Source organism: Antechinus flavipes, chromosome 1 (assembly GCF_016432865.1).
Source record: "Antechinus flavipes isolate AdamAnt ecotype Samford, QLD, Australia chromosome 1, AdamAnt_v2, whole genome shotgun sequence".
Classification (NCBI taxonomy): domain Eukaryota; kingdom Metazoa; phylum Chordata; class Mammalia; order Dasyuromorphia; family Dasyuridae; genus Antechinus; species Antechinus flavipes.
The window spans coordinates 364,587,106-364,598,358 of NC_067398.1; the positions used below are offsets into that span (position 1 = coordinate 364,587,106).

Below are 11,253 nucleotides of genomic sequence, written 5' to 3' on the forward strand. Positions count from 1 at the left end.
GAGCACAGATATACATAAGCATACTTAAATATAGGGAAAATCAACACAAAGTAGTTCAAATAGTTGGAGAGGGAAAGGTACTAGCAGTTGATCATAGAATATGATCTATAAGCTAGATCTTAGTAGAAGATTAAGGATTCTATGAGACAGAAGTGAGGAAGGAGGACATTCTAGTTATGAGGAAGAACCTCATGGGCATGAAGGCATGAAGATGGAAGATGGAGCATTATATGTAAAGGGCACAGAGAAGATTAGTTTGCAGATTGTGAAAAAGGGAGTATGATGAGGCTAGAAAGATCAGTTGAGGCAAAAGGGTGAAAAACTTGAAAAGATAAATAGTTTATATTTAGTAAATATTTCTTAAAGGAAATAGGAAGCCACTAGCGTTTATTAAGTAAGAGTCATGGTCAGATCTGTACTTGTGATGGAGATCAATGAAAAGGTTGTTGTAATCATCCACGTGAGAGGTTAATTAATGACTAAATTAAAGTGTTAACTGTGTGAATAGAGAGAAGGGTACAGAGGTAAGAAATGTTGTTTAAGTAGAAAATGCAAGATTTGACAATTGGTCATATGTGAGGTCAAAGAGTGAGGAGTCAAGCATAATATCCAAGTTATAAAGCTAGGAGAATGGGGAAATGGTGGTATCTTCAGCAGAAATTGAGAAGCTTGGAAGAGAGTTGAGTTTTTTTTTTTTGGGAAAGATAACAATTTTGTTATGGACTTGTTAATATGAAAATGTCTCCAGGGTATCAATTAGAAATATTGAGTAAGTAATTGATGATGCAAGTTTAAAGAAGAGTAGTGACTAGGGCTAGATATATAAATCTGAGAGTACTTAGCAGACAGTTGATGAGGTCATTGAGAAAAACAATCAGAGACAGAGAATCAGACAGAGACAGAGAGACAGAAAGAGACAGAGAAATAGAAAAAAAAAGAGACAGAGACAAGAGAGAGAATCAGAGAGACAGAGACAGAGGGACAGTTAGAACAGAGACAGACACAGAGAGAGAGAGAGAGAGAGATAGAAAGAGATAGAGAGACAGACACAGAGGCAGAAAAAATAGAGAACTATTGGGTAACAGTCCTCTTTCATACATACTTGTGTAAACATGGACAAGTCATCTAATGATTCTGTGCCTTCACCATCTATTTAAGATTATGTGCGGCTAGTGGACAGAATACTGTGCTTGGAATCAGAAAGACTCAAGTTCCTTTCAAATAAGAACCTCCTACCCCTTTAAAATAATCCCACTGGAGGGCCATAATACACTGTAATGGAGGCATATTATTAACATTTTTTCTTTTCTTTTAATAGCATTTTATTTTTCTAAATCCATGCAAAGATAGATTTCAATACTCACTTTGCAAAATTTTGTGTTTCCTATTTTTCTCCCTTTATTTCCTCTCCTTCCTCTCTAAAACAGCAAGCAATCAGATATAGGTTAAATGGTTAACATTGTTTTTCAAGGGAGAAAATTGAGAATTAGATATTGAGTTGCCTAAGGTCACACAGCTGGTAAATAAATGTTGAAGCCAGGATTAGCTTCTAATCCCATAACCTTTCTACTTTATATACTTCAGGGCCTCAGAGCTTTTTGTTGGAATTTAAAAAAAATTTGTATTTTTAGCTAAAGATGAATTTATTGAAATATTCACTTGTAGATTCAGGGCAAGCAAGTACCTATCAGCTTTTCTGATTTGATACAGAGATACAGGGCATGATACGAAATGCCTAAAAACTCCTCTTTCCAAAACTTCAACATCATGCACAACCTCACTGACTACTGGGGATTTCATCTCTCTGCAGATGACTCTCAGAGCTATTTGTCTGATCTTCATTCTCCTGAGCTCTAGTCCCACATCACTCACTGTCTGCTTTTCCTCTCCATCTAGATGTTCTCTATGGGTCTCAAATCTATCATGGCAAATATAGGATTAATTTTTATTTCCTCAAATTCACCCAAAGGTGGCTTGGTGCCATAGAGCATCAAGGCTGGAGTCAGAAAGACATGAGTTGAAACCTAGTCTCAGACACTTCCTGGTTGTGAGACCTTGAGCAAGTCACTTGACTCGGTTTGCCTCAGTTTTCTCATTTGTAAGCTGGAGAGGGAAATGGCAAACCGCCCCAGTATCTTTGCCAAGAAAACCCCAAATGGGGTCATAAAGAGTCAGACATGATTGAAAACCAACTTTATTCTACATTGTCGGATGGTACCAAAGATTTTCCCTTTCTTTTCAATTCCCAATACCATGGCCCATGACAAAAAATGCCGGTATTTCTGCATTAGCCTTTCAATGTTCTCCCTTTCTCTGTTTTCTCAGTGCAACAGCAATATTCTCAAAATGCTACTTTCATCATATCACTCTCTTACTCAAGGACTTATGTTGATTCTCTATTGCCAACCCTTATGAAGCTTTCCCTGATCCTCCCCCAGTTGTTCATGCACTCTCAATCTTAAAATTACTTCATGTATATTTAAATGTTACTAGAAGGTTACGTGATTCAGAAGAAAGCACTGAATTGGGCCCGAGTTTGATCCCAATAAATAATTATTTATTAATTGTGTGACTTTTGGTAAGATACTTAACCTGATTGGGTTTCCTCACCTGTAAAATGAGACGATGATCTCTGAGGTTTCTGAGAGCTCTGAATCTGAGATACTATTGTGTCCCCAGGAATGAGCATTGCATATGATAGCCTCGATCACAGTGAATATTAACATGTTTGTAGCACTGACTTTTACCTCTTCTGGTCCCACTCTGGTTTTCTAAATTTGTCTCCCACTGCTTCCAACTTCTGTTTTCTGCTCCAGGCAGGCTGAGGTCCTTGTTTTTGCTAAAGATGCTATTCTTCCATTTCCTGACTGTGAGTATTTTTTCCTGCAAGTCCCCCCACATCTGGAATTCTCTCCCTCTTCACCTCCGTCTCCTGGCTTCCTGAGCTTCCGTCAAGTCCCTTCTAAAAATCCCACCTTCTATAAAAAGTCTTTCCTGAATCCCCTTAATGCTAATGACCTTTCTCTATGGATTATTTCCAGTTTATCCTGTATGCACCTTGTTTGTATATAATTGTTAGACTATGAGCTCTTTGAAAACAGAGACTATTTTTTTTAAATTTTATTTTCTTTCATTTCCCTTCACTCAGCATAATGTTTGGAACAGAATAGGAGCTTAAACTACTGATTTGTCAGACATGCCATGCTTATGCTCACTTCTTTTCCTCCCTACTCACCTGTTCAAAACCTGATTCAATTTCTAATTCCTCAATAAAACACTCTCAGATTTTTTTTAGCCAACATTGACTTGAACCTTTTCTGAATTTCTATTGTATTTAGAATCTGTACCTATTTAGCAAGTAACTTTTTTCCAGTTATTTTATTTATCAAGATTGTGAACTTCTTGTACAGTACCATAAGAACAGTACCGTGGACTTCCTTGTTCCCAATTATCACAGGATTACACACAGTAAATACAGAATTCATATTGGTTGATTTAATCACAAAATTAAAATTAGAAGGAGATCTTTTAGTTCAACTATGCTTATCTATGCGATCTCTAACTGTCCTGACAAATGATCACCCAGCCTTTTCTTCTCTTTCCTACTCCCCTCACCCCCAAAGGAAATATTTGAGGTTGGATTTGAACTCAGGTTTTCCTGACTCCATGGCTAGTGTTCTCTCCACTGTATCCCATGGCTGCCCCTTAGTCAGCTTGTTTTTTTTTTTTTTTTGGAAGCTTTTTAGTGACAAGGAAACTCACTACTTTACACCATTCCATTTTGGGAAAGTTCTAATTGTTGGGAAATATTCCCTTCTAGTCATATGTATTCTATCTCTCTGTAATCTTGTCTTTAGTCCTAGCTCTATTCTCTGGGGCTAAGCAGAATGAGGAGCATCTTTTTACATTGATCCACTCATATTTTTGAAGGTCACCATCATGTTTTTCTCCAATTCTTTCCTAAGACTCTTTCTATATCTTCTCACCTCTATGCTAAACATTTACAGTTCCCTCAACAAACCCTTGTATGGGATGATTTCCAGTGCCTTCATTGCCCTGGCCAATATCTTTTCTAAATTGTGGTATCCAGAACTAGACACAATACTCCAGATGTGGTATGACCAGAATAGAATAGCATGCGACTATCATTTCCTTCACTCTGGACATGGTGCTTCAGTTAGTAAAAACTAGGTGATGTGGTGCATAGAATGCTGGACCTGAAGTCAAGAAAACTTCCTGAGTACAAAATCTGGCCTCAGACACACAATAACTCTGTGACTTTGGGGAGGGCATTTAACCCTGTTTGGCTCAGTTTCCTCATCTGTAAAATGAGTTGAAGAAGGAAAAGGCAAACAGGTATATGCTAAGAAAATCCTAAATGAGATCATGAAGAATTAGACATGACTGAACAGTGACAATAAAGATTGAATTAGCCTTTTTGCTGCTATATGGATATAATTCACACAACTTATTAAAATTGCCAGATCTTTTGAAGATTTGATGATTGACTTAGACCTGAAAAGGACTTGGTCATCAAGCTCAATGCCTTTATTTTACAGATGGGAAAAGAGAGAGGTCAAGTGACTTGTGCAGTTACACAAATAAGTTGAGCTGGGATGAATTGTCTTTTGAAAGTCAAGTGTTTTCTAGAGCGAGTAGAGGCAGAGAACTGTTTTCTGCTCTACTCACAAATTGTTCTCTTGGTTCTGCTCATTTCACTTTTCATTATTTTATACAAGATTTTTCATGTTTTGTAAAGGACTGCTTGCCATCTGGGGGAGGGAGTGGAGGGAGGGAGGGGAAAAATCAGAACAGAAGTGAATGCAAGGGATAATGCTGTAAAAAATTACCCTGGCATGAGTTCTATCAATAAAAAGTTATTTAAAAAATAATAAAATTTAAAAAAAAGACTTTTCATGTTTTTCTAAGATCATTGTGGGCTCATCATTTGTTTTTTGTTTTTGATTCTAAGCAGTTGGGGTTAAGTGACTTACTCAGGGTTACAGTTTGAAAATATTAAGTGTCTGAGGTAGGCTTTGGACTCAGGTCCTCCTGAATTCAGGGCTAATATTCTATCCACAGCTCTATCTAGTTGCTCTAAGTTCATCATTTCTTATAGCACAATAGTATTCCATCATAACCATATTCCAAAACTTGTTAAACAATTCCCAAATAGATGGGCATCTCTGCAGTTTCTAGTTCATCACCCCAAAAAGAACTGCTGTAAACATTTCAAAATATATAGATTCTTTTCCTTTTTCCCTAATCATCTTTGAAAATAGACCTAGTCTTGGTATAGCTGGATCCAAGGGTATAGATATTTTAATAGCTTATTTGGCTGGATTAGTTCATAATTCTACCAGGAATAAATTAGTGTCCCAATTTTTCCACATCCCTGTAAACATTTGTTTCTTTCTTTTTCAATCATTTTAGCCAATCAGATAGATATGAAATGACATCTCAATGTTTTAATACGAATTTAAATAACTTTTTTTCATATAACCAGCAGCTGTTTTGATTTCTTCATTAGAAAACTGCCTGTTCATTTTCTTGGACTATTTATCAATTGGGGAATTACTCATATTCTTATAGATTTGACAAAGTTCTTTATACATTTTATACATGAAATTTTTATCTGATAAACATAAATATTTTCTTTTTTTTTTTTGACTTTTCTTCTTATCCTGGCTACATTTGTTTTATTTGTACAAACCCTTTTAAATTTAACATAATTGAAATGATCAATTTTACATCTAACTTTGCTTTCTGTCTCTTATTTATTTATAAATTGTTTGTCTATCCAAAAGTATGGTAAGTAAAATGTTTCATATTCTTCTAATCTTCTTCTAAAATCTCTCTTTGCATCTAGGTCACATATCCATTTTGATCTTATTTTGGTAAGTAGTATAAGATACTAGTCTATTTCCTCCTGACATACTGCTTTCCAGTTTTCCCAACAATCTTTACCAAATATATTTTTATTTCAAATTCTTAAATCTTTGTATTTGTCAAATATAAGGTTATTATATGTATTTGTTGCTGTAAATTGTATGTCTAATTCTATTCCATTGATCTACCTTTCTATTTCTTAGCTAGTATCAAATAATTTTGATGATTACTACCTTATAATGTAGTTTAAGATCTAGTACCATTAAATCTCCTTCTTTTACATTTTTCATTATTTACTTTGATATTCTTGATTTTTTTATTTTTCCAATTCAATTTTGTTAAAAAGTTTTCTAATTCAGTAAAAAAAATTGGTAATTTAATTGGGGTGGCATTGAATATATAAATAAGTTTTGGTAAAATTATTGTTGTTGTTGTTTTACTATATTGGCTCTGTCTAACCTTAAATAATAGTTTCCTTCCTTCCTTCCTTCTTTCCTTCCTTCCTTCCTTCCTTCCTTCCTTCCTTCCTTCCTTCCTTCCTTCCTTCCTTCTTTCCTTCCTTTCTCTATCTCTTCTTGCAGAATTTTGTTTGTGACACATAGCAATGCTGATGATTTATGTGGATTTACTTTATATCCTTCTACCTTGCTAAAATTATTGTTTCAATTAACTTTTTAGTTGAGGATTTTCTGAGTGCACCATTATATTGTCTACAAAAAGAGATAGTTTTATTACCTCATTCCCTATTTCAATTCCTCCTATTTCTTTTTCTTTTCTTATTGTTATAGCTGGGGTTTCCAAAATAATAATTAATAATTATAATTATTTATTAAAGATTCTGCTTCTTAAAAAACCCTACCTTCATCTCCTAATTTGGATATAGCCTTATTTGCACTAATAGCCCTTTTTAATAGCAGAATTAAAGGTTCTTGGAGTTGAGAGGGACCTTAGAAAACATCTATTTCAAACCACATACAAAAGAAAAAAGCCTTCCTGACAAGTGGCTATATTCTAACCTCTTGAGCACTTATAAGTAGCAGGGAACTCATTACTTCTGAAAAAAGCTCTTGGAATACATTAATTTTTCTCAGTAAAAACAACTAGCATCTCCCTTCAAGGAATTTCAAATGAATTTTTAAGGTGGCAAGATGTAGAAGGAAAACGGCAGTTACTATGGGAAATTGTTAGGATATTCATTAGTACCATCTATTATATTTCAGCCCAGAGCAGTGTATATATTGATCCTAATATGTGATATAAAAGGGAACTTTGTGAAAAAATTGCATCAGACATAAGTTTGACCCTCTTAATCATTTTCTAAATAGAAAAAGTGCAATTGGCTTCAGGGAATGCTAATGGAAACCCTAATATCACTTTATAGCACAGGAGAAAAAGATCATCAGAGTGAAGGTTTTCTACCATCTGGTGATTATATAACTTTACAGCCTAAATCTTACTTTATATTACATGCCTTTATACACTCTAGGTTCTAGCCAAATTGCACTCTGGCTGTTCCCATATGCTAGCGCTGTGCATATATGATGTCTCCCACAATCCTTGTCTTTCTTCAAGGCTCAGGACAGAAGCCATCTCCCTCTAAAGCCCTTCAGTTATTAAGAGCCTTTTTCCTTCTTCTATTACCTTGCATTTACTAACTTGGTTACACTGTTCATCTCCACAGTAGAATGTAAATTCTTTGCATCCAAGAACCATTTATTTCTGTAAGAACTTCTGGCCTTTCTTAATGTCTTGCTAATAGTGAATACTTAATGGATCATTGTTTGTTTTAATACTTATCTTTACCTGTGATTTCTTTAATGTCAGGAGCTCTATGGAAAGGAATTACCTTTTACCAATGTAGATCTATATAAAATGCTATAAAATAATAAGATCAAATTAGACCAAAGATTCTTAACATCATTTATGTCATAGATTCTCCTAGCAGTCTAGTCAAGTCTAAGAATGTTTTAATACAATTATCAAAATATATATCTTGAAAGTTAATGGACCCCAGTTAAAAAAACCCAGTTTTAGCTGCCTCAGGCACTGAGAAGTGAGGTGACTTATCTAGCGTTAAAGAGCCAATATATATCAGAAGTAACAACTTGAATCCAAGTCTTTCTGTTGCCAAGCTTATTCTCCATTTGCCTTAGGACCTTGTAAGTTGAATTGAATTATAATTATATAGCAACGAGTACTCTTAGAAGCACATTCACACCAGTTGTACAGATGTGTCAAGGGCAGCTGGCCACATAAACATCAAATATAGCCAGGAAATATTTAAATTACCACAAAAAATAAAAGGGAGTGCTGTGAGATAGTGTCTTCCTTTTAATCATTTCATCAATCTTCTTTTCAACTCCTTGTCCCCAAGATATAGTTGTATAACCTTAAATCAAAGTGTAGCTATCTATCAGTTCAGGGTTAACAATCAAACTCCTACCTTTAAGTGTTCAAACCACACCTTGTCAGGAATGCTTTTCCTGGGTCCCGTTAGCCATGCTTTGTCTTCCATCCTAAAACAACTGGAGGTCTTCTCTTTGCCACAAAGCCTTAGTTAGTTTTCTAGAAGAGAAATGGGTCTGCTCCTTTCCTAGCTATCTATCCAGATGCCTAAGACTGTACTGGGAATGGTTAGTTTCAGAGGAGGTTCACATGAAAGGGGGAGGGCAAAAAAAGGGAGAGCTAGATAAATCACAGCTTGTACTTTCTATTCAAAATGAATAGCCAGCTAAAAGGACAAAGAAGTCTCAGAAAAGAGTCAGAAAAATGTGTGCTCCTGGGGAGGAGGGGCTGTCCCAATCTTTCCCTCCAGAAGGAGAGGAAGAGGTGATTTAAGTATTTGAGTCTCAAGTCTTTAGCATCAGCTACAGAACTACCTGTCTGTCACACCCTTTATCCCAACCTTTCCTCAGTTCCTCTAGAAGACAAAATCTTATGTTTAGTGGCACCTGAAAGATGTCCACACCTATTTATTCCCTTCTTAAGTAGAAATACTTGCCCTTATCTTGGCAATTCTTAAAACATCCTTCCCCCTCATTCTTTCCCCATTTATCACTGTTTCTTTTAGGCAACCCCAGTGGACCCTGTCAATGCATTAATCAATCTCTCTCTCTCTGCTCTATTACTATCATAGTACCATCATAGGGGGAGGAGTGGAGGAGTTAGATGAAACTGTCATTTATCTATTGAACGACATAGTTCAAAAGTGATTTGGAAAAGTACAAAATGAGAATTGGTTGTGTCCAACTATATGTACATTTATTTATAAGAGAGATTTCTATCTGGAAATTTGGAAAGGAATTAGTAGGTAGTGATTGCTACACAATGTCCACCCCCCAAAACAAATAAACAAAGAAACAAATACAATATCAGTAAAAAAAAAATTTGAAAATGTACAGAAAAAAACCAATTCCAAAAGTGGACACACAAAGCTCTTTTGTTTCTACCTTGTTAAATTTAACATTCTTTCTCTCTCTCTTTCTTTCTCTCTGTATCTCCTCTCTCTCCCTCTTCCTCTTTTCCTCCCTCTTCCTCTGTCCCTCCCTTTTTTGAAAACTAGGTGGTCCTATTATCAAACCTGAAGGGAGACCTCAGAGTAGGAGACCTCCTGACAAGCACTGCAGCAAACTTTTATCATGAAAACCCACAAAAACCACAGTACCACCCTAACCCACCCTGTTCCTGTAGACCTTTAATTTTATTGGCTGGGCCCTTGCCTGCAGGGAATAAAGAAACTTGTAGACTTCCTACAAAGTATTTTTGCAAGGGTCTGACAAGAATGTTACCACCTTATTGCAAAGGGGTTAGTAATTTCCTGAGAAATGGGAACCGGGGCCCTCAGGCTTCAATTACGTTAATAAACTATCTCTGAGAGACTTCTACTCAATGTCCCACTCAATCCCTCCTCTTTTATTTGTTAATGGAAGTCTCCCAAGATTGTTCAAGTTTCTTTAGCAGTTCTTCACACTCTCTATCTCCTTCTCTCCCATCTGGGTCTTCTTTACCTACTGATAACCACCTTTCTTTCCAGAGCAACATCAGCCTAATGTCACCCTTTTCTTTTATTAAGCTAGATAATGAACTCTGGACAATATTAATGATTAGCTTTATCATGAAGGGTGGACAAATTGGAAGCAGTATCACCCCGCTAAGGGTGATGAGTCCGAACCATAAGAGCTGCTCCACCAGCTGCCCCCAAACTGACTACCAACAGGTCTGCAATGGGGACTTCCAAGTCTGTACTGAACGTGGGCCAGTTTCCTGACACTCTCACTACTCGTACATTGTCATCAATCTTCATACAACAATTGGATAGGTTAAGTTTCCCACAAACACCTTCTTCCTCTGCTAACAGACAATCTAAAACCAATCTGTGTTGTAGAACACTTCCCTGGTTTGGGTGGCCTGATCAGCGGAAAAATCTAGGGCCTGGCAGTTTGATTGGTTATAATTTCTACCATAGTTTGAAGCCAAATTAACCTATTCAAAATATATATTGAGGTTCTACAGTCCCAACTCCCAACCCGAGCCCAGGTAGCGGGCCCATGCTCTCGGATTATCCTCTCAAGGGGCCAAGTGTCCCCCCATCCACTGGCATCTCCCGCAGAAGTAAGAAAGGTGTCTATATTTCTCTTTTCCCTTTTTTAAATTATCATACAATGGGACCCCTAGTTGTCCTCCTTCCTGTCCTAGTAGGAAAAAGAATTTAGGTCTGACTAGTCCAACATAAAAGCTCCCAGTTCAATCCAGAGGTAAATGAGGTAGGCTATTGAGCCATAGACCCAATAATGTCCTTTCAGAGCTGGCTGTGCCTGAAGGAAGATTGCAGTATGATTAGGAACTATAGGATAGTAATAACCAGCTGTATTTCCCAAAGGCACATGGGTGCATTTTCCATACTGACAGCTCCATGCCCCCTTTCCCTTTTTTCCAACTGGCTTGTATTGCAATAATCATCACTTTGGTTATCTCTATTCCAAAACTATTTGCAAGTATCCCTTCCAGGAAGAATTCCTCCATTGCCAAATATACCTTGGGAGGGAGTCTCCTATACTGTTTCTTCTCTTGCACCCTGCCACCCTGGTGGCTTCCCTCACTCCTGTTGCTGTTGTTATGGTTGACAGAATTTCAAGCTGATTGTTCATATGATGGGTCATCCGCACATTGTGACCACATCCCGTCTGGTAATTGTAGGTGCATGCTAGTCCATTTACCTTTATACCTAGTACAATTTACTTTATTATATTGGACTCCAGTGATCATATAGGTCCAGTCACATTGACTCATTCCCACATTTTTACCATTCGTTGTGGCGTTCTCTTCTTTAATATAATGGTTCTCCTGGAGCAGATTTCTTGGGGA

At 36.7% G+C, this 11,253-nt stretch overlaps 1 protein-coding gene across 1 annotated transcript in view; it reads right to left on the reverse strand.

The window, feature by feature from the left end:
- The window catches only part of SLC14A1 (solute carrier family 14 member 1 (Kidd blood group)), a 100,032-nt gene extending 91,544 nt beyond the window's left edge, over window positions 1–8,488 (reverse strand). Inside the window, exon 1 of the mRNA XM_051969681.1 lies at window positions 8,333–8,488. Within this exon, the coding sequence (XP_051825641.1) occupies window positions 8,333–8,404 (72 nt within the window). The 5' untranslated portion in view covers window positions 8,405–8,488. The remainder of the gene's footprint in view (window positions 1–8,332) is intronic.
- Window positions 8,489–11,253: the final 2,765 nt, after the last annotated feature.